This window comes from Epinephelus fuscoguttatus, linkage group LG6, assembly GCF_011397635.1.
Source record: "Epinephelus fuscoguttatus linkage group LG6, E.fuscoguttatus.final_Chr_v1".
Classification (NCBI taxonomy): Eukaryota; Metazoa; Chordata; class Actinopteri; order Perciformes; family Serranidae; genus Epinephelus; species Epinephelus fuscoguttatus.
The window spans coordinates 34,268,739-34,293,397 of NC_064757.1; the positions used below are offsets into that span (position 1 = coordinate 34,268,739).

A 24,659-nucleotide genomic window follows, 5' to 3' on the forward strand; every position below is an offset into this window, starting at 1 on the left:
ACTAAAGCGTGAATCTGAAATCACCACCATTGCAAGATAAATGGAATGCAAAAAATCTGCATGCTTTTCTCCTAAAAAGTCTTACATAACTTTGTATAGGCAAACTTTCTTTGTATAAATGTATAATATATGCCTGTTTTGAAGAGTGCATAACGCCAACCTTTTAACACTGTATAACGTGAGAATAAATCAAACCTCATCTACCTTTGATCAGTTATCTGATGAGCCAAGAATTATGCATCACACACGGAACAACTTCTTGTTATAGCACCAACTTTGCAACTTGTTAAGACCTTGTTACAGAACAATCCCTTTTTCGACTTTTCAGTTTGTTGACAGCTTGTCACTTGCAGAAGAAGTAACCTCGTTTCTTCTCGGTGTTAGGATCACAACAACAGATTGTTTTGCCTCAGCCTCTCAAAAAGCAGGAAAAGCAGGTAACAAGATTTTAATGATTTGACAGTTGACTCATTTGAATGCCACTCATATCCAATGACGGCAGCTTCTCCGGAATGTGTTGAGGAATATGCAGGAGGTGTGCTGAATTATGTCTGCGCCTCCAAAGAATGGCTGCCATTTTCCTTATCATTCCTCATTCTGGTTTCTTTAAGTCTTGAATTAAATGAGGGTATTTAGAGATGTTTCCTCCTCTAAGCTACTCTAAGCTAAACGAGAGGCTTTAAAAATCCTTCAAACACACAGATATTGACTCCATACTTTGGCACCTACACCAGCACTAATCATCTAGAAAGGTTTCCTCTCTGTTGTCTCCTCTGTGTCTTGTACCTTCTGTTGACGTTTCAGAGTTAAAATGCGCTGTCAGAATTTGACCTAACACTGCTTTATCTACACTTAAGAATTATTGGACATCTGGTTCAATTTAGATTCAGGATGAGCTGAACTCCTACAGTGCCTCTTACAGTATTCTTCAACCCGTCTCCCCCCAAACATCTGTTCCAACTACAACTTCGGACAAACAATATGTCTTCTTTTACTTTTGTCTCTGACACACATCTGCTGTTGTACATGCAGCAGCGTTTTCTGACACACAGCATATGGCGAGTCTGCTCTTTTGTTTTGTGAAGAATGCCTTTTGGGTTTACATTTACATTTTAGGCATTTGGCTGACACTTTTATCCAGAGCGGCGTGGCAGTGAGTACAACTGTAGAATAAGCTTCAGTTCCAACATTACAAGAAACTAACAGTATGAAGTGCAAAGCTCAGAGCCATGGATCACTGTAAACCTCAAAGAACAGTATTGGGAAAAAAATTGGCTCACAAAAGAGGAAAAGGAATTTTTTTAGAAGAACTACAGTTTTATGTTTGTATTTGCATTGACATTAGGTGTTTTTCGACTGGAGGAACTTTTTTATTGTTCTCAGAACCTAGTTTTAAGAAAGCCCCTTTCTGTTGTGTCTGTAACGCAAGAGCTAGCAAAAGATCATAGTTCTTTTTTGCGCCATTTTAAAGGACTTTTTAGCTCCTACTTCAGAGTACGTACTCTCCCAGCACAAAAGGAACCACGAGTGATGTAAGTATATGGTAATTAGTCATACACAACCAATGCAGCGTCGTCAACCGGCATTTTTAAAACCCTGTTAGAGACTCAAAACACAAACAACAACTTGTAAGAAAATGGGAGAAAACTTGGACAAATGTATGGACAGTGAAGTCCAGACTTAACTGAGCATATATGTGATAGTGGAAATACAACACACTATTGACTTGTGACATCACTGTACCGACTGTTTGCTGGAAAAAAAGCCCTTGAAGGTATGTAGATCACTGGGGAGCTTCCCAGTGGGCAGATCCTCTCAGGAAGTCCCTACAACTGTTTGGTCCGAAAACGCCTTTTCATACCAGAGATTCCTACTTTGTACTGTATTTTGAAGCTGATAGCTGGAGAGAAGTGAGGTTAAAAAATACCTCTCAAAGATGAATTCAGATAATGGGAAAGTGCTTGAAGAGACAAAGACCCTAAGATGTTAGGCATTTGATGCCTATGCCTTTGACCTCCTCTGCTTCAGAAATAGACCAGGATGTTTTTTAGGTTTTCACATACAGTCCTTTCTAAACAAGCCAAACTCAGTCCCCTTAAAGTGCACCAAAAAGTGGACCAACAGAAAAGGGACTCAGTCCTTTTTGTGCTCACATCGTCAGCTCATTGAAAAAGGACTCAGTTCTCTTTCTGGTCCACTTTAGCTCTGATGGGCCCTTGATCCTCTCTCTGTTCACACTATTGCCTACCTATAATATATTTTGACATAGTTTTGTTTTTCCTTTGACGTGGCAATGCAGTGCAGTTATGAAGCCCCTCGCTTTCCGATTAACTTAAAATTGGAGGAAAACCTTAGTGTTTCTGTGCTGGAGACTGTAGCCGTTTGATGTATTCTACATTCATCTAGAGACGTGCAGTATCTTCCGTAGACCAAACTACTCCTCATCCTGTGTCATTATAAGCATTACTGTACAGACGTGGTTTCGTCTGTTTCTTCAAGCATCCCAGAGCAACAGCATGTGATCTAGAGGGCTGAATACAATGGCAAAGAACAAAGCAAACCTGGAGCGCTTTGTGTTCATAAGGCACAGGTTAAGCGAACCGTGCCACAGACAGAAGGGATCTCGGTTAACTTGGAGTGTTCACATTTGCGTGAAAAATGCTGAGTCACCACTCTGAGTCCATTTAGAGGGCTGAAAAAGACCAAGTGTGAAAACACCCTTAAACACAGCAGCTTTTTAGGAACTCGAATACTTTACCTGCATTGTGACTGCAAGGACTTAGTTCTTGTTTTGGGCCACAGAAACACAGAAATGTCTCTGTAAAACAGTTAACGTGCACCTTAAGACTATTGCTTAGGAATGAGCAAGACTGGCAGTTTCTTCCAACAACAGATGGTGATGCAGGTGAACAGTGAGGTAAAAGAGAAAACAAACATCCAGACTGACTCCAGGGAAAGTGAGGGTAAAGTACAGACAACATCATCTCTAAGGCTTATGGGAAGTTTGTTCTTAATTTTAAGAAATATGAGCACAAGCATGCTACCTGAAGGAAAAAGAGCCTACAAAATGAGATGCCCTTGGGATAACCCCAGTGACATGCTTGATCTTACACAACCCACCTTTCGTCTCACATCCAAGACTTGCAACTACCTGGAGGATCTTTGCATGTTACCTTTGTAGTTCTGCATTAGCAGCCATCATAGATTAAAGCACACACACAAAGCTGCTGACAATTGGGAATTGGCTTAAGCTTTGCTGTATTTTTTTTTACCTGCGTCTTTGATGAACTTCAAAATATTACCTCCAATCTGCTGCAGAATCACTGATGAAAAGAACATGAAAATAATACATACAAGAGGAGCACATAAACCTTGATGGCTTAAGATCTACTTTCCTATCCTAAAACATTGTTTACCTACTTGATGCTTGTTGGAATTTCACATCCAAATCACTTTTAAGCCTTGGTAGATATACAAAGCCCTTTGTGTTCTTGGTCTATACAGATTTATCAAGCAATAAGGGCTGATGCTGTAATGAAAAGGTTCTGGAGTCATTACATTGACATAGAGACAAAGACTTTCATAGAATAGTGGGTTTATATTTAATGAAGCTCAGAGGACTCTGGGTGGAAGCCATTGTAGGCGCCCAGAACGTGCATTTATAATTCATCTATCCTTCAACAGTTTTTGCAGGCAGGTCTTTCTTGTACAATGCACAGGAGAACCTAACTAGAACTTTAGACCACAAAACTCAAACTAACTAATTTGTTGACAAACCATTCCCTGTCATTTCTGATGCATCTGAAGCATCTTCAATCCCTTGAAGTGTTTTTGTCTTTTTGTCCTCTCTGTCTCTCTCATCTCTATTTCCTTTTTTCTCCTCATTGGAAAGCACTTAGTTTTTTAAAGTCACTTTTAAACCTAAATAAACCTTAAATAAATAAGCAGTATAGGTAGATAAAAATAAGGCCAGGACATTGGCTAAATTTGTTTTGTGCATGCAATGCAGGTCACAATGAAACCACACTGTTTTATAAGCTTTAGGTGTTTCGACAGTTGTGCTTAGTGAAGTCTTTGTGAGCTCTCTTTCAAATAACTCAAACCTACTTTCTATATGTTGTGACCACGTGAACTGTATTTATAGTGATCAATTGAGGGCCAAGTTTTGCTGGTTACTTGCTAATTGTTTTGTCCATTTAAAGAGATAGTTCAGATCTTTTTAAGTGGGGTTGTATGAGGCACCTATCCATTGTCAGTGTACTACATACAGTAGATGTTGGTTGGCATGCCCCCCTTTTGGAGAAGCAGACAGAAGTACTGCCACAGACGCTAAACAATGTACTGGCGTGGACAGGGGCAGCAGCATAACATTTTTTATCCAACTAAAAAAAAAATCAATATCAGTTTAAGCCAGGGGCGTAAATATAGACTATGCAGGCAGGGCAGTTGAACAGGGGCCCATGGGGTAAGGGGGCCCATAGATAGAGTGGTCCATCCAGCTATATGTTGGGCAGAAAACAAGCCATTGTGAGTAATTGAGATTGCTACCTTAGTTTTAGTTTAACACTAAGTTTGTATAGTTTGTATGTTGGTATTATCCAGTGTCAAGTTTCTATTTGATCATGTGACAATAAGATTTTATGGCAGCTAGTTTATGCGCATAAGTAGTAACTAGCGTGCCCTAGGGCCCATTGTAAGGATCTTATGCCACTGATTTAAAGGAATACTCCAACGATTTGGGAGTTATGCCCTTTCTCTATCATTTTCATATTGAGCCAACATGATCGATATCTTTTTTGTGTCTGTACGTCCAGTGGCTGGGTCTCAGCAGTTAGCATTGCATTGCGGCTTAGCTTAGCGAATACAATTGAAGTCCATAGGGGGTCAGTAGCCTACTCATAAAAGTGAACAAATAAATATTACAGAAACCTTGAAGCTGGTATTTCTATACATGCATTTAAAATAAACATGTTTAAACATTAATTTGAAAAACGAGAGTCCTTTTTAGTCGTTTTAGAAGACGTTTGATACATGGAACTATAGTGTGTTTACGCCCTGCGCAGGGGGATACACCAGTGAGCAACAGCTGCAGCTGGCTCTGGGACAGGTACGCTAGGTCACTTGGTAAAAGCAAACAGAGAAATGACACGGACGATATTACTCACTCGACTGAAAGCTGTCCATCAGCTCCTGCAGGCCTGGGGCATTTTTTCCAGTTTATCTTAGGAACATGAAAAAATGTTTCAATCACGCCAGGATTAGTGATTGCTGCAAAGTTTTCACTCCTTGTGATGCACTCTCTGCAGCGGTTTTCCTCCTGATGATATATCTCTAGCCTCCCCAACGATGGTGGCACCGAATCCCATTCTGTGCAGCAAAATGATTCCACCTCCGTAGGCATAGGTTGGCAAGCCCCGCAGCTACACCACCAATCTTCCCCTGACCTCCGTCTCCCCCCTGCCCCTTGCTGTTCCGCTGCCTCTGAGGATTCAGCCTCTCCTCTCGCCCACTCAGCATCCAACACCTGGAGTTCCTCATCTGTATACTCCGGCTTAAACGGGTATGGCTCTGGATCTGTGTCCACTACAAGAAACTCTTCGAAATCACGTTCAACGTCGTCCATTGCAGCTACTATAGTCCGGAGATATCGTTAGGCTAAATAAACAACTGAGTTTTATTTACAGGCTACGTCTGTGCATGTGCCTGCTCACTGGTGTATCCCTCCGCGGATCATAGCGCAGGGCGTAAACACATTATAGTTCCATGTATCAAACTTTCTTCTAAAACGACTAAAAATGACTCTCGTTTTTTGATTTAATGTTTATGAAAATGACAAAGGGCATAACTCCCAAATCATCGGAGTATTCTTTTAAGCATATGCTGCATTGAGAATATTTTCACCGGTTTACCTTGCCCCAGTTAGCTCTTTCCAACAGGGAAGCCATGAAGGGCTTCACTTCCCATGTATACTTTTTTTTTTTAAGATTATTTTTTTGGGCTTTTTCGCCTTTAATGGCCAGAACAGAGTGAGGAGTGTGAAGTGGGAAGAGAGAGAGAGTGGGCGGACGACATGCAGCAAAGGGTCGCAAGCCGGGGTTGAACTTGCGATCGCTGCAGCGAGGCATCGCCTCTATACATGGGGCGCCGGCACTATCCACTACGCTACCGACGCCCCTGGTTCCCATCTATACTCTCTTCAAAGCCAGAATCCATTAAGAACAACTGTAATTTTAGCTTACTGAACACGAGAGCTGCTTGTCTACTACTGGCTTGATCACTTTATTGTGTGACTTGGGCTTAATCCAAACTAACCATTCAAACTCCAAAGTCACAGAACAACACAAACAAACTAATAGACTGTGGCAGCATTAGACCAGCAGCTCCTGTTCAGGGATATTAAATTTATGTTTTTCTCAATGGAGTCTGGCTTTGAAAAGAGAGGCCTGATGGGAAGGTAATGCAGTGAAAATATTCTAGATGTAGTGTATGCTTAAACTGATAAAGATTTCTGTAGGTGGGCTTTTTTGTGGATGGTTAAAATAAGGCTTCTGCTGCTGCCCCCGTCTGCAGCAGTATATTGCTAAGCTTGTGTGGACTGGCTCTCCAAACCGAGGGAGGGGGTGACTGACATCTACTGTATGTAATACACTGACTATGGATAAGTACCTTGGCCTGCTGTTGTTGCAGGACCTCAGGAGTTGTGCTACTGAAAGGTCACTTGGTTCTGAAGACAGTGCATTGCCATTAAGGTCTAAGTAGGTGTGGACTGAACAGTTAGCTTCTGGGTTGTGGTTCCTCTCCATTTCTTTCTTTCTCACCCTGCCTTCCCTGTTTGACTGTCAGTTATGTTCTTACCTGTCTCTCTCTCTCTCTCTCCTCTTAGCCATCTCTCTCTGTTGAGTGTAAATCTGTCCGTCTATCATCAGTTGCTCCCCAAGAAAACCAGAGTTATCAGTAACACTGCAGTGATTCACTGACACACAGTCATACATGTGACTCACAGGTCTGTCTGACCTTGTGTCAGTGCTGATTGTGCTCCTGTGGAAGAGAGAGATAGTGTGTGTATTTGTGATCATGGTTAGGTGTACTGTGTGTGTGTGTGTGTGTGTGTGTGTGTGTGTGTGTGTAAACCAGAGGCAGATAAAATTTTACACTTCATCTCCCTACAAGAGTACAATCACCTATAATAAATTACAAGTGTTTTCATGTCTTCTTTGCATTTAGAGAATTGAAGGTTTTAAACCAGGTGAGGGTGTGAAAAGAGTATTTAAAGGATAGGGTTATGTGTAAAGGGAATTAATTGAACTTAAGTGATTCTCCTGTTCAGCAGAACAATTTATCTTTTTCTCACACGTATTGCTTTCTTTCCTGGGTCAGTAGTCCGGTGTGGAAAGGCTAAGCTATAAATATGCATGGCTTAATTCACATTCCTCTCGTTTCTCTTCTCCATTAAACTGTTTTCTTAGTTTTGTCAGCTTAGATTTTCTTTTCTTTTGGTGGTAAATAATATAAATAAAATGTGGTTAAACTGTATTTCCTAAACATTTATAATTCGAATGAAAAGAGCTACATGTACTCAACAGAGGCACTGACGTGTGCTTATTTTTCCTTGACCTGATGAGACCTACATCACAGTTGGAATTTTTGGCCTATTTATAACATTAACGTCTCTCATGGTAGTCATCCAGCAGCTAAATACAGTGCAAAACCTGTATTTTCCAAATATGTCTTGGAGAACCAAAATGCAGCAATTAAAAAGATGGCTATATATGTTTGTCAGCAACATTTTTTTCCAGGACTAAGACAAGACGATTAAGTACAGAATCAAGGTCATTGAACATGAAGACCGCATCAACAATCTTACTATATAATGACGAAAACTCTGTCTGTGTGTGTGTGTGTGTGTGTGTGTGTGTGTGTGTCTGTTCCACGTTTTTCTCCTCACTGACTTGGTCAATCCATGTGAAATTTGGCACAGTGGTAGAGGGTCATGGGAGGATGCGAATGAAGCAGCATTACATCAATTGGCCAAAGGGGGGTGCTATCCACCTTATTTTCAAACACGGAAGTAAATAGTGATCAACTTCCGTTTTTTTTGTGCGTGACTTCCGGTCAGCTGCTTTCCCTCAGGCTTTCCCTTACCGGAGCTAACGGTGCAAGCTAATTTTTTTCAATTTTCAGTTGTTTATGTTAGTCAATCAGTTAGTTAGTTAGTTAGTCTGTGTACTTTATATAGATAACTGTGCCCACGTTTCCGTTATAACGGAAATTTATTCCCTCTAAACGCAAATAAATCGCACGTCAATCATAAACTATGAACCAAAAAAACACAGTCTATCTCGAGTGAGACAAACTGCTTGATCCCCGTCTCCAGTGTACCAGCAGAGAACCTGCAGAACTGAATGAACGAAAAAACACACCAGGCTTTTCTTTCTTTCTTTCTTTCTTTCTTTCTTTCTTTCTTTCTGTCAGCAACATAGACTCCTAACACAGGACGGGTTATTTTAATTGACTGAGTTGATTATTAATAATCTAGGAACCAGTATTTAAAGTTCCGGAGTTGCGGAGGGCGTGGCTCATCACATAAAGGTGTATGACATCTCAAGGGTTTCACCCATCACCACACAACTTTGTAGGCATATGACCACACATAATCTGAGGGGACCCCTCCATTATTGACCCCATCAAACAAAATGGGGGCGCTAGAGAGCTAATTTCTTATCTAGGCCTAACCGCCATATCGATTTTTACTAAACTTGGTAGATATGTAGAACAGGATGCCTCAAGGTGACTGGAGAAATTTAACTCTAATTGGCAACTGGGTGGCGCTATAACAACAGAAAAATACTTAAAAATGGCTAAAATGCAGGTGATCGCTGTGGCTCCCCCTGTGGCCCAATGTTGTTGTTGTTTTTTCTAATATTTGGTATGACTAAGTCATGGTATGGTATGCTGTACTCAATGGCTATGGACTAGTCATTATAATTTATGGAAAAACCTTACTAAAATATGTCTTTATTTTCATTCTAGGACACAAAATATTGCAGAAAGTTTTTAAATGTTTGTTTTGTTTTGCAATGCAGTGCAATCAGGACTACACTATCATAAGTGAACACAGTCAAGAGAACTTTACTTAAAGGTTTAGTGTGTAGGGTTTAGGGGGATGTATTGGGAGAAATGGTACATTATAATATTAACTGTTATTTTTTAGCTTCTAACCATCCAAAGTTAAGAATCGCTGTGTTTTTGTTACCTTAACATGAGCTGTTTATATCTACATGCGGAGCGGGTCCTCTCCCACGGAGTCGCCTTGTTGTTTTTACAGTAGCCCAGAATGGACAAATCAAACACTGGCTGCCCATTCGTGTTTTCAGGTCGACCACCTTAGCTTGTCTACAAGAATCACACATGGGGGAAGTTTTCAGTTCTGCAATCTAACCACTAGATGCCAATAAGTGCTACACAGTGGACCTTTAATGGGATACTTTGCTGATTTTCTACCAGGTCTGTGTTACCGCTGAGTGAGGAGTGTGTGCAAATAAACGGCCAGCAACTCAACGCCCATGCCATGAGCAAAATCCACCTGATGATGGGAAATGTATTTTTGTGTCATCAATGATGCCTTTCATTCATCTGGCAAATTTTGGCCGGCAGACAAGTTGGGAGCTGTGGGAGCTGAGTTCAAGAGGGGCGCCTTAAAACCCTTTATCTGCATACTGACACAGACCTTGGTGAAAATCTGGAAAGTATCTCTTTAGGTTAAAGTTTACAGTGACAACAACAGGACTTGGGAGAAACAAACAGTGGCAAAATTATTGGTTTCAGTTCGACTAGATTGACTGAAACATTCAACATAATCTGATGACTAAAAGAGACTAAATTGTCATCAGTTTACATTGACTAAAAACAAAAAAAATATAGCTAAGTTACACACCAAAACCAAAAGCCATAACTGAATTTTAGTAATTTGATTATGCTGTTGGAGTTTATAGTTTGGTTGGAAACTGTGTCAATGAAGAGTTAAAGAATCGTATACTGACATACTTTTGTTTCCCTTTTTATGATTAATATTACTTATTACCTGAAGTGCTGTCACAGCTATAGTCTGAACCCGATAGCAGCACCAGAGACAGATGGACAGCTTGTACTAGTCCTTCATGAAATTACTTGTCAAACTCAGAATGAGCAGGCAGGTGAAAATACAGCAAGGGACTGTCGGCTTGGAACCCTCAAAAACACGGGTTGAGTCAGTGGCATCAGCTTGGAGTCTGTGAAGCAGGAGTCTTTATACTGGCAGGAGGTAATGATCCACAGGTGATGAGATGGGTGTGGTGGACTGGCAGGAGTGGGAGGTGTGTGGACAGGCGCGATGAGAGAGTGGCATGTATGGCAGGTTGACAGTGCCCACTGTGACATGTGTATAGACTAATACCGGTAGATTTAACATTTTGAGTTTCACAACAATCCTGTTTTAATGTGTTATTCTTTGTTCTTCAAATAGACTGCTTGTCCCTTTTTCTTTAAAAGACAAATATACAGCTTTATTTTGAAGGAGTACATTCATTGTAAGGACCGAAACATGTACTGGTAACAAGTCTTCTTCGTAGGTACCCATAGAACCCATTGTCATTCAGATATCTTGAGATGGGAGCTCAAGCACCAAAATTTAGCCTCACTTCTGTGTGTTATTAAGATCCCTTTTCATCAAGCTGTGGACATGGTTGGTAACAACAGATGCCTTTGATTCTCTAGTTTCATAAGATACCTACTTACATGTACTGTCATGCCAGCTTAAAAAATGAGCATGTCACAGCCTCATAAGAAAGTACCACTGGCCTCCAATTATTTTCACCAGGTGGGACCAGTAATTGTTTCAGGGGAGCATGGCCCCTCCTTGAGGGCCCCACTGCCTCTGGGGCATATGAAAATGACTCTTAAAGAGACATAATCACAATGACAGAAGCACATTCAGCATTTAAACTTACATCTGTGATTTAAAAGAGCAAAGGGAGACTATATTCACAGTGTAGCTGTTTGGCATAATGCCTCATTGCCTCTTCCTTCACTTACTCTTTATTTTTTCAGCTGGAAAACTAGTGTTGAAGTGCCTATAAACAAGGCACTGCTCCAGAAAAAAAGGAAAAGAAAATCAATTGTAATGCTCTGTGAGCTACTCAGTGGCCAACAGGAGCCGGCTGTAGCTGTGAATGTGTGTAATGTATGAGTGTCACCCAGGGAACGAGGGAGGAATGGATGGCCACTTAATGTTTCAGCAGTAAATAAAGTTTTAAGCATATTACACTGAAATTGTTGTTGAAATTCTTGCTTTGACAACATCATGGATTTATTATGTAAATGAGGCACTTTTTTAATATCAGAAGAAAATTTGATAGTGACAGATGATACCTGTAAATACATCTGTTGAGGCTTACCGGATGGACTATGTTACAGGTCAGTCACCCAGTTTCAAGACGGAGCAGCATCACTGACATGAGAAATCAAACAAAGGTTGATGAATACAGAGGGAGGGGAATGAGGCAAAGTGGAGGAGAGAGATAGTAGAGGGAGAAGTTTTGCTTGTCTTCCTGCGTTACCTAAAAAAAAACAGACAGACAGAGAAAGAAAGACACACAGACACTTGTCAGGCTCTGTTGCTGTACACGGATCTGACAGAAGCAGCTTAGGGACGAAGCCTTGTCCATCATCCTGCTTTTTGACAGACATGCACACACACACACACAAAAGTCCTGACAGATGCACCATGGGACAGCAGTGTCGCTGTGTATTCTTATGATGTGACTGTGTGTGTTTTGTGGTTATGTGTGTTTATCATCCAGGCAATCTGCATTTCCCACAAAAATCCCTGAATTTTATGGGTAAACTGACAACCACTAAAAGCCGTAGACTCAGTTGTGATTGAAAGCCCTATTCTGTTTAAAATTCACTTCTTTTCCCTTTGACCGAACCAACACTACGCTTGTTTTTGTCTTAAGGATTTTAGACCTGCAGTAACCTGTGATGAATATACAGGGATAAAAGATTATTTACAGTCTTTTATCTTGGTGATAAATCTCTGTTTCTGTGAAATAATGGCTATTTCAGACTTGAGACAAGAGCGAACATGATCCTTCAACTTGGTCTCATTCCAAAGACGGTGAAATCCAGTGACTTGTGGCGTCAGACACTGAGAAAAAAGCCGTCCTTCAGTGTTGGCATAATACGTGGTGTTAGGGGCAAATGGGGTGGGACAAGAACAAAAGTTGAGAGGACTAAAGTCTGTGTAGGGCAGGTGGGCGCAGTGGTGGATGGGTCCAACAAACACTGACTTTCACCTGGGAGAGTGGTGTTTGTGTCCTGTTAGATTCTAAAACCAACCCTGTCCTTTTTCCCTAAACCTAACCATGTGCTTTTGTTGGCTAAATCTAACCACATGCATTAATTGTTGGAGGAAATAAAACGTCAAATTCCTTTGTTGTACTGACGAAGTGTGTTTATTTTAAAAGAGACGATATGTAAACGGTTAATTTCCTGTTACAGTGGATGTGTGTTTTGAAAGAAGACGCACCTCGGGTACCTTGCACGTCGTGTCTGGTCATGGAAGGTCCATGACCAAATGTTGATATGTGACGAGGTCAGAGTGAGAATGTGTTGGGCCATTAGCATTTCCAGTTAATAAGTTATAAAACCAAAAGAATGTTTGAATGCTATACATATTGTTCTCAAACAGCCCAGTTGGCAGAGGAAAGTGTTGGCATTATACGTTTATGCAAACCACAAACATGTTACATTTGTGTGTTTCATACATACATTTCTGGAGTGAGGTTTAGCATGTCAATGCTGTGTTTCCGTCTGCTTTTTAGGCTCCAAACATGGGCGTATTGTAATGACCCATTTGCAGGGAGAGTGCTACGAAAAGCAATTGAGACATCGTTGCTTTTCCTGCCTGGATTTGGCCCCCCAAACAGGATATTTAAGCCAAAACATGATCTTTTCCAAACCATAATCAAGTGTTTTTTGTGTCTAAACCTAACAACATGTCAACTATAGCATTGTTGAAATGGTATTTGCTACAAAATAACATATAAATGTAATGTGCTGGTGACTGGGTTGTCTCAAAGGTCCTCATAAATTAACAACTAAATAGATCATTTTTCAATTGTGTTCTTCCAAAGACTCTTGACAACTGAATCTACTTGGAAAAACTAGAGCAGAAAGATCATGATCATTAGTTATAGCAGCATTAACCAGTTTTGGGGCCACCTGGGGGAAGAATCCACAGTTTGACATACATGTTTGACATATGCCCTGTAAAAAGCAGCATCCACTTGAAATTCTGCAGATTCAATATTCACTCTCCGTCGAGGACTCCTGAGAAAAACATCTGGCTCTTTAGCTTCTAACTGTTCCATAATCACTACACACTCGCTAACTTTGTCTGTCTGCTGTTTGGTGCTGGGAAGGACACATGCAGTTGGTTTATCCAAGCTGTTTGCTGAAAACAGCTGCCTGCTCTGGGAAGAAACCAGTTTGATGAGAGCAGTGAGAGTTAACTAAAAACACTAAAGTTGCAGGCTGTAACAAACAAAACAGTTAGCTGAAAAACACTAAAATGGTCCATGGAGCTGAGGGAGCTGCAGAGTTGAGCGGTAATTCTCTTGAGATTCATTGTAACAACCAGCATCTTTCACAGTAAGCACAGGTAATTGCTTGGCTGCAAAATGCATGGTGTATTAAGAGCTTGATGAAGCTACAAATTATGTTCTCTGGTGCCAGTCTCATAGTGCTGCGCGCTATTGTTTCCTCAACCCCAATCTTTTTGGATGTTTTTTAGGGGGGGGCAGGGGACCTTTATGGGGAGATAGCAGGTCAAAGGTATATACCACAAAGGAGTGCTGTGCATCAGCTGGAGGCTTGGAACCTGAGAATTAATTTGAGATGCAGCTCAGCATCATTGTGTTTTGGTTAGGCGCATAATAAAACCTAAAGTAGAAAAAAAGTCCCACTGCAATGAAATGGTTGCTACCATAAAACTTCAATTGAAAGCCTAGAACCAATTAAATGCTCGGTCTCCTTTACTAGCCTGGTGTGGCTACACATTTTGACAAATGAAGGTCTGAGATGCCTGGCCTGGTTGCCGAGCATTTCATTTTTTTTTATAGAAGTTCTTCAGATGTATGAGAGTGGGTTGCCGAAGTATTTAAATATGATGGGCTAAAATAACACATTTATACTGCATGCAGAAAGCTGCAAGGTTTTTTTTGCCCAAAACTGCATGGGTCTAGCATAGAGTGGGCATGTATGTAAAGGGGAGACTCATGGGTACCATAGAACCCATTTTCATTCAGATATCTTGAGGTGAGAGGTCAAGGTACCCTGTGAAAATGGCCACACCTGTTTTCCCCTCACTAAAGCCCCTTTTACACTGCCAGATTTTTGACGAATGTTGGGCCATTTTGCCGGCAAGCTGCGAGCGTTTAGACACACAGAGCCGGGCTGGCAAGTTGATCCAAGGTGCCCAATTTTCCGCCTTGTAGGGTAGACATATTTGCGGAACCTTTTTGGTTTAAAAAGAACGAGGCGCCCTTCCGCCACAGGACGGGCTGTTGATGACTTGTGGGAGGAGCTGTTGATGACGCTGCACGTGCGACCCACGAGTGGTGGATAAACAGGAAACAGCTGATAACGGGAATGAGCAGCTAGCACTAGTAGCAAGAGGGAAACACAAACCTGACAGACACTGTAAAGGTGAGCAAATGGGGAGACAAGGAATTACGCGCCCTCCTTGTCCTCGCAAACAAAGAGGCCATTAACCGTCAGATGACAGGAACGGTGAAGGAAGGGCCGACTTATGAGAGAATCGCCAAAGGACTGATGAGCTGCGGTACATCACTGTTTACGTCACACGCTGAGCTACACGTTTTGTTACTTGCTCACGCCCCCCATTGCCCCGAAAAAGGCGCATTCTGTATAAACAAGAGTAGGCAGGCGGCATTTTGCTGCACTCCTCGATTTTGTCTTTATACTGCCAGTGCTGAAAAAAGACTGATTGGGCTTTCCTACAAATTTGCACAATTCCTATTTAAAAAGGGCTTAATGTTCAGCTTAGGAGCATTATTTAGACACCTTTATAAGAAGGTGTGGTTGGTACCTCTGGATTCCTTGGATCTTCCATTTTCATATGATACTAGTTTCATCACTGTAGCTTTAAAACTCAGCCAGCTACACCCTCTTTCAGACAGGAATGTCAGCTGGGATCACCAGTGCTCCTGCGGGTCTCAAGACTCTACATTGTGCATGAAACAGATATTGTCTGCCTGTTTTCACATAAATAATTGTTGCACAGTTTGGTTGCAACCCATCAGATAATATATCCATTGTAATCATTGGCAGTCAGTCTTGTGTCTGCTGACAGGCCTCAACTTTTTGTTATAGCAGTGGCTTTTGGTTGAATAGGGGTTACACCTGTGTCACAGTTTGGGGTCTGGTTTGGTTGTAGTGTAGGAATGTATTTTCCATGATGGTCCAAAGTGCTTTAGGAAGTGCTTTATTTGATGTCATCATTAACATGAATGAGACTTTTGCTGTCTCAGGAGAGATGTTTGGACAGATGAGTGCTGAGTTTTATTATTTATTTATTTATTTATTTACAGTATGTTTTATTTATGATTCATCTTTGCCACAACCTTGTCATCTTTAAAAAATAAATAAATAAAGTTCTTGGGTGAATTTTTCTCAGCCAATGTTCAGGCATACATTTCTGTTCTCCATCCTGTCAGTCTGTCATTCACATTATATCTCCTGTTGTTTTATTTTTCTTCTCCTAACTCACTTTGCTTTACATACTTTTGTTGCCAAAGTCTGGGTGAAGTGAATTTCCTTTGAAGTGGATTATCTTAAATTCTGGGTTGGTTGAGGAGGAGGACAGAGCGACTGGAAAGAGAGAGAGAAGAGGGTGAGGTGGGGAGATAGACGAGACAGAAAGAAAGAGGGATGGGGAGAAAGAAACAGAACAATGGCAGTTTTTTTTTTATAATTTTATGTAACATTCAGCTGTTAAATTATAAAAGAGGGGGCCCGCCCGTTATTTTGCGCTGTGTTGCTGCACACATAAACGCACATTATTTTACTTGGGAACACACTAGACTCTATGTGTGCTCTGCCTTACTTGCAAAAAGGGTACTTTTGTGCAACTCCGCACTTCTTTTTCAGTCATTTTTCCTAAGCATAGCATATAAACAACACACAACAATGGTCAACAAGGGAGCATTTTCTCCTCCTTTAAAATAAACCAAGAAAAAATAGTTGAGAGTGAAACAGAAAAAAGTGGGTTTCAAGTTTTCACAGGAGGGTAGTTCCCTTTGCGCCAAACACCAAAAGGCATCTTGTTTAGATTGCTATACAGCACACACACAGGTGCATATATACGGTACACTCATAAACATATGCACGGAAAGCAGCTCGGGGATGGGCATGGCATATTTGCTGGCAGATTCTGGCAAGACATGAAGCGAGACAAACACAAGAAAGTAATAATGAGAAAAGAGACAAAGAGGATTGGCAGTTTTTTCCCCCCTTCTGTGTAGAGGAAAAAGTTTATTAGAGAGTGCGTCTGTGTTGCTATTTGGCATTTGCCAGAGACTACTGTATGTGTGTTAATAAGAAAAGCAGTAAACAAGCTTGTGTGTATGTGCGCATGAAGTGTGCTAATAAACTGAGGGAGGGTCTCGTCAAGGTGATAAATAGAACAAAACACACCGGGACGGATTAGAGAGAGGGAGAGAGGGGAAGAGGGAGAAAAAGAAAATAAAGAGATTAACCATAGAATGCCTTGAGATCGAAGGGTGGAGGAGGGGCAGGGGGAGGGATGGAGTAAGGTATATAGGGAAGGAAGAGAGGGAGGAAGGAACAGGAAGGGAATCACAGAGGGATGGATGAAAGGCAGAAGGGAGGCTTTCGAAGGAGGTGAGGAAAAGAGATGAAAGAGGAGGAAATAAAGGAGAGAAGGCAACGAGGGAATGGCGAGGAAGGAGAAATAAAAACAAGGTGGACATCTGGAGGGGAAGGATAGGGAAGGTGGGAAGGAAAAGAAGGGGTATGAAATCTAATAGAAAACCGAAACAAACATGGAAGTTGAGAGTTGCAGCCAAGAGAAATGGAGGAGGAAATCATCCAGATTAAAGGAAAACCAAGATGAAAAAAGAAGAGGCAGAGATGAATGGCCTTAATCTAACTGGAGGGAAAGGAAAGGGAAACTGGAGAGGAGTGAGGATGAGGGGTGGGAAAATGTGCAAAATATTGTGGAAGGAAAGATTGAGTTAAGGTGAGGAAAATAAATAGTTGAAGAGGAAAAACTCAGCAGAACAAACAAATGATATCACAAAAAAATGGCCGTTGACATCTGCCTCTCATCAGCAAACACATTTTGTGTGTTTGATAGTCTCCAGCACCGCTCACATCCGCTCCATCCTCCATGTAGCACTTACTCTGGTAAAAATGTTAACTTTCCTAAGAGAATCTCCTGTCACTCCTTTGTCTTCACCCACCAAAACATACTGTGGGAGGCAGCACCACGCTGCGTGAACCAATTTTAAAAGACATTTTATACAAAGAGTACGGCACGTATCAGGGATTAAAGAAAATCAGCGAGAAAATCGGGGCAGGGAATTTCCAAGCGCACCAAATTCAATTTTAAGCAAATTCCCCCCCTAACTGTCAGTGTGACAGCTCAGCTTTCTCTTCTCTTTTGTTTATGATGTGCTTGTGTGAACTCTGGATTAACCTCACTCCTTCTCTTCTCTCTCTCTGTCGCTTCTTCTTTCTTCATCCTTCGCTGCAGGGTGTGGTTCCAGTCAGGCATTAACTTCCTAGCTGTGAAACCCAGCAACCTCGTCGCGTGGGAGATCAAACAGGAAATGGCACCTGGAAGCAGTTCGTTGGCGGTGATGTGTCAGAGAAGGGCCTCCTCCACAGCAGAGAGGTAAGACTGAATCTCACTACTCCTTTTTTTTTTTCTCCAAGAGCTTCCTCTGTCAGCAGCTGATTAGCTTATTCCTTTTGTATTTGCGGGTGCATAAAATGTATGAGGAGGTCTGTGGTTGTTCTGTGTCACGGCCATAAAACTGTTAATGCCCTATATTTTGGCAAGGAGGAATCTTCGTTGTTTTCACAGTGACAGTTTCTGCCACAAAGAACAAATTAAATATTTATGATTTGTGTATCATCTGCAGATTTGAGTTAAGAAGGCGTAAGCTTGGATGGCTCTTCTAGCTCGCTTCAGGTTTTAATTTTAATGTGAGCTTTCTGTGATGTTACTGCATCGACAGATAATCATAAAAACCTTTTCTTGTTGTCTCTTGACTGATTGGCTTTTGATTTGACCTTTGAACTACAACCTCTATCCCTGAAACGTGTGTGTTTAGCAGCCCTGTCGCCTAGAAAATATATTGATGTGCTAAAATTTACAGGGAAACGTAATGCCGAGCAAATTTTCTGTCAACATGGTGAGGAAATGTTGCTAATTAGCCTGCCTGGCAAATCACAAAAATGTTGATACTAAACAAATCAGCAAAAATATTCACTGACAACTGGGTTTGTTAGCTAAAAAAATGTCATAAATTACTCATTACTTCATACTCTTTTCACAAGTTACTTTACTTAGTACTCCCTGCCAAGCATAATATGTTAAACTACTCATTATGTTTCTTTCATTGCTTCCTACAAAATAAATAATTGCATCCTTTCTCCTCAAAATTCAGACTTCTCATGTTTGCCTCTGTGTTAATGTCAGGGTAATCCCAAGCGAGCACAGCTACGGCTAGATAGCTTGCAAATGCTTTTTTACCTGGGGTTCAGCATGGAGATAGGTGCCATTCATTCACCACAGAAAGAAAACTTTGTTTCCATTTGCAATATTAATATTTGATGGTATGGCTCTGTTCTGGGGCCTCTCTGCCTTTCCTAGGCCTACGCAGAAAGCCTCTTCTACGTGCCTACATGGAAAGCCTAAGGCAGAGAGAGCCAACCTCTCTGCCCTTTCACGCACCTGTGAGGAAAACCTTAAGACAGAGAGAGCACACCCCTCTGCCCTTCCACATGCAGACAAAGATAGCCTGAGGCAGAGAGCAAACCTCCCTGCCCTTCCATGCACCTACATGAAAAGCCTAAGGCAGGGAGAGCAGCAGCAAAGACCCCCCAGGAACAGAACAGAGCAGCATCAGTGACAAACAGACATGACATTGATAAGTCAGACACAACATGAAAAAGAGAAGCTGGGGTGGAGGTGGGTTGCTAAGCGGCTTGCAGAGGAAGCAGCAACAGTAGGCAGGCCAGAGCAGTTTAAACAGGGCGTCATGAATGAGATTCACCAATTGGTTACATAGAAAGGAATCATGTGATCTATCAGCTGACTCCCTTCCATCAGTCAGCTGCTCCATCGGTTGATTGGGCTGTTTGCGATCAGCTGATGTAGTTGGGATGCGAGCTGAGCTTGACATTGTGTCCTGCCTGAACTAATGCTATGCTCAATATTTGATTGTCTATCCAGTGTAGGGCTACAGCTGTCCCCTGCAGCTGCGGAGGGTTGCACTTTGGTGGGGTGTATTTCTTGGGGCTCACTTTGTTGTGCTGTCTGTTGTAGTGGGTGTTTCAGGAGGTTTGAGGTTGTGTTTTACGCAGTGAAAAGAGTCTTAGTACCACTACCTGAAACAATGATATTCTTGTCATCTTTCCTCTGAACAAAATCAAAGTAATAGGAATTATTCCAAATCAGCAGGGGGTGACAACAATATTAAGGTTGTAATGTGTTATTTGTTTTGGGGGTAATTGTAATACTATAACTGAAATTGTATGAGTAATTAATTAAAGTTGTTATAGTGAGAAGTAGTAACATTACTGTAACACATTACTAGTAACCCCTTACTGCCCAACACTGCTGACAACATATTTCAGTTATCACCAAAATGATCACCCATAGGTAATCTAGCAATACGCCACCCACTTGTAGTAAGTACAGCATTATTTATTTATCTTATGTAGTTTCTATGAGACAGGTTGGTGTTTAGCTACATGTCGAGGAGTGTTAAATTCATAAACTGAAGATGTGGGGCTACAAGTATTTCATCCTGTATAAACACCACGAGTATGTAGTACACATACACAAAGTGGGCTGACAAGCAGCAGTGGAAAGCACTGACCCGTGTGTCATGCTAAATTTGCCATTTACTGGGTAATTGCTCTGCCCTTGTGTGGATGGTTAGTGTGTGTGTCTGAATTTGTGTGAGTTTTAGTTTTTTGTGTCAGGAGGGTAAAACCAACAACAGCATAGTAAATACACCAAGTTTTTTTTTTTTATCTGTTGTTAATGTCAAGGGTGATCAGTACTTGACCCGAGTGCAAAGGATTAACATGTCGCTTAGCACGGATACAAAAATAACAAAGACAGATTAAATCAGTGTGGGCGAGATGTAAAAAGCCCTGGGTGGTGAGAAAAATGTCTCACTTAAATAAGGTAAAATCAAGATGGCAAACAGAGGCCAAGGTTAACTGGGTAGCAGAGGAAAAAGTGATTCAGCGACTGAGTGCACAAGGTAATGGTACAAAACTCAATGCATGAGTAACAGGTAGGGAAAATAGATTAAATGAATTATCATAGCCTTGATACAGGAAATACTCACAGTTTGTCTCACATAATGTTACAGCTCAAAGCAAGCTCCAGGGACTACAGTCAAAGAATTTTATTCCAAATTGAGATATCCATGATATGAAAATGCTTATTCTGTGATTGACAGCTTGAAAAAGAGGCACAGTGGGACTGAAGAGTCATTGTTAAATCTCTGTCATACCTTTAAGGGAGAAGCATATCTTTCAGTTTTTTGTCTTGTGCTTACTGGAAATATTGATTTTAAATGTTGTTTTTAAAATGGTTATAGTTACAATGGCATTGTGGAACAATACTTTAACTCTAACAAAGCTATGCTACATGCAAGTGACTAATTGCTGTCCTGCAGTAGTGCTCATGGATTTCAATCTTAAGTACGTGAAGAATAATTTTTTTTATAAATGTTTTAAGTTACACAGTTAAGCAGATTCACGTGCTGAAAGCTGCCCAGTATGATCCATGCATGATCTACTGGTAAAACCTGGAAACCACCTTAAAACAAGGACACTATGAGTTCTCTGAAGAGGTGACACTGATGTACAACACAACTCGGTCTCACTCCAAAGTCACTGAATCCAGCACTTGGGCAGTGACTTGCGGCTTCAGACACAGACGGAAAAAGCCATCCTTTAACGTTGGAATGATACACGGCCGGTCACCACTGTAGTTTAACAGTGCTCGGCGGCGTCAAGTTAAGACGGCGAAAGTAGTGAGTAGTGTGGGCGGGAAGTGTGGTAGATGGGTCGAACAACCACCGACGTTCAGCTGGGAGAGCAATGTTCGCATCCCCTAAGATTATAATGTCAAACCCTGTTCTTTTTTCCTAAACTAGTTAGTTGTTGCAGGAAAAAAAAACGTCAACTGCTGTGTAGTATCGACGTAGTGCATCTATTTTGAAAGAGACTGCATGTAAACAGTAAATTTCCAGTGTAAACATTTTAAATAAACACAAGAAATTGGTGCTCTAGAGAAAGGATCAGCACTCAGTGAATATCCTCCTAAGCCCTATGATAAGCTATTATGGCAAGGCTTAACTATACAGACCAATGAACACACATACTGTATATGCATTGCTCACTGTGAATATGTGAAATGCAAGATCCAATGTGTTGCCAAATATAGAATACAATATATCTGTTTGTGTTTGTTGATGTCAGACAACTGGAAGCTGTGAACCATGGCTAAATGAAACGCTATTTTACCAGTAAACATGGATGAGATCTGATCTCTGTCACCTCATCTCTCCATCCATCTCTTCCTCTAACCTTCTGTTTGAGTGACTAAGGTTCCTGCTTCACTGTCCCTCATCAACCCCTTTTCCCCCTCTGCTCCCTCTCCCTATTTGTTGTTTGAGAACAGTGCTGATGAATGACTTCCCATTGCATGAAACTATTATTGCAGGACCCCAGCTCAATGAGCACCACTTAGCTAGCCGTTAGCCACGTCTGGCCTTGACTGATGGACAGCGTCAGCAGCAACAGATGACCTAAATGTGGCACTGAGGGGAAACTAAACTGATGACACAACAGCTTTAACTTTTCTAATTAAGAGCACGGGACAGTAAAAAGTTTTCATCAGATGTTTTCAAGACTTTGAACCTATAGTGTCTTAATGCAGTAGGACTACACATGGTACAGGATGTACCATTGTGTTTTTTTATGCCTCCATGCCAGCAATAGCTGTGGCTGGAAGCACTATATTTTTGGGTTGTCTGTCCCTCCGTACTTACAAACATCTGTTTGTCCGTCCATCATTAGATTTTGGTGGTCAAAGGTCAAGGTTGTTGTGACATCATCAGTGTAATACTCATGAACACAATATCTCAAGAATGCCTTGAGGTTCATTTTTATTTATTTATTTATTTTTTGGCACAAACATCCATTCACATTCAAGGATGATATGACTAGATTTTAGTGGTCAAAGGTCAAGGTCACTGTGATCTTGCAACTGTCTCATTCTTGTGAATGCGATACCTTAAGATCACCTTGAGGCAAAGTCCTCAAATTTGGCACAAACATCCAATTTGAGTCAAGGATGAGCTGCTTAGAATTTGGTGGTCAAAGGTCAAAGTCACCTTGACCTCACAAAATGTGTTTTTGGCCATAAATCAAGAATTCATGTGCCAGTTATTACAATATTTCGGACAAATGCCTAACAGGATAAAAATAATAAAGTGATGTCATTTGATATTGAAAGAGTCAAAGGTCAGCTTCACTGTGACATCATAATGTTCTGCAAAAACACTTTTTATGGCCATTATTCAACAAATCTCAGGAACAGAAAGAGAGACATTTGGTCAGATACTGAAATAATGAAACTAATCTTGGGTGTTCACCTTTCTATAATGTATATTTTATAACTGATACCATTTGGTAAGCCCAACCTCTTTGGGTTACCGTGCAACACCTATCATGCTTAGGGATGGGTACCGAGTTCGCTACTTTTATTGGTACCGACCGAATTTGGCCAGTAATCCCGAGTATCGATTCACGTAAAATCAAACGGTACCGCATTTTGGTACCTGAACGCATCCTAGGGACTTCGAGAGTGGAGGAGTGATGTTTTCACTGCCTATCATGAATGCAGCATTGTACGCACGAAAGCGTGATCACATCAGTGGTAGCTATCAACAAAGCAGCATGGCTGAGAGAAAGAGGTCGAAGGTGTGGCTCCATATCTCAAAGTTTGATGCAGACTATGCTCGCTGCAATATTTGCGATGCAAGGCCAGCTACGGAAATATCTCATACCTGAGGAAGCACCTGGTCAAGCACAAGGTGTTTTTTAAAGGCTGACGACTGCACAGTATTTGATAGCCTGAAAGTTAAGGCTACTTCTCCCGGCGTTAGCACACCTGCAGCTAGCGGCTCATTGTCATCTGCAGCCAGCATCGGGGCAGAAGAAGTGGGATTAACATTCGATGATGACAACGGTGATTAAGCGGGGCATCAGCTACATCGGTTCCAGGTAATTAATAAGCTTAGTGTTTAAGATGATTGGGCTTTGTTCTGGTCATTCTAACGTTAGCATCGCATTTTAACTTGCCTTAGTTAGCATTATCAGCTCGGTTCCTCGTATTCTCTAACTTTAATGTTACATTCCCCCACACACATTTTTCCCAGAGGGGAGAGAGGAGGAATAGGAGGTAGTAGGAGTGGGTTTATTTTGTGCAATAAAAAGAACTGCTTCATAGTCAATTACATAGGCTACCTTTTGATATTATGTTACAGTGTTAGATGTTGTTTTATCCTTTTTGATATTAAGAAATAAATGTTAGTTTTGACAAAAAAAAAAAAATCTAAATGAAATATCCTTTATTACCACACATACATGCAAAAAAAAGTACCAAAAACAGGTACCGTTGCGTACTGGTATCGATTCCCAGGTACCAGGTGTCGGTACCGTATCAGTTCAAATGTGAAAGGTACCCATCCCTAATCATGCTTTCAAGTCCTCCATGGCACATGTTTTACAGTTTATTTAATGATGGTGGAAGATTTGCTATTAAAATGTATAGTAGTGTGACAGAGGTAGAAAAAGCAGGCTTCTCATTTTTTGCCTGCGCCTGCCAATTTTTTCGGCTGTCACAGGCATTAGCTTTAGCTAGATAGCTAAATAGGCTGATAATAGTTCCACCACTTGGTTGAAAACTTTTCTTGATATATATCTTGTTGTGTACCTTGTCCCAGTATAAGTCATGGGTTTTTGGTTTGGGAAAGTCTAAAGCCCTGTTCTGACCACACTGAGAAACCTTCCAGATTACACCAATGTGACAAGACGTCTTCATGCGATCTGCGGGGATGAAGGGCTGTTGTCAGAACACCACATCAAGCAAACACGATGTCTGCTGACAGTTTGTAACTGACTTCATCGGCTAACTGTGCTACAAGCTGATTGGCTGTTTAAACAGGTGACATGCCTTATTTTCCGTTGACTCGACAAGCTGAGCTGCAGGTGACATCATCAGCCAGCTTGAGTCGAACTGAGACAGGCCAGCTCACACC

At 41.3% G+C, this 24,659-nt stretch overlaps 1 protein-coding gene across 1 annotated transcript in view; it reads left to right on the plus strand.

The window, feature by feature from the left end:
- si:dkey-215k6.1 (transmembrane protein 132D) overlaps positions 1–24,659 on the plus strand; it is a 427,077-nt gene that overhangs the window by 185,212 nt on the left and 217,206 nt on the right. The window contains exon 4 of the mRNA XM_049578414.1: positions 17,837–17,977. Within this exon, the coding sequence (XP_049434371.1) occupies positions 17,837–17,977 (141 nt within the window). The remainder of the gene's footprint in view (positions 1–17,836; positions 17,978–24,659) is intronic.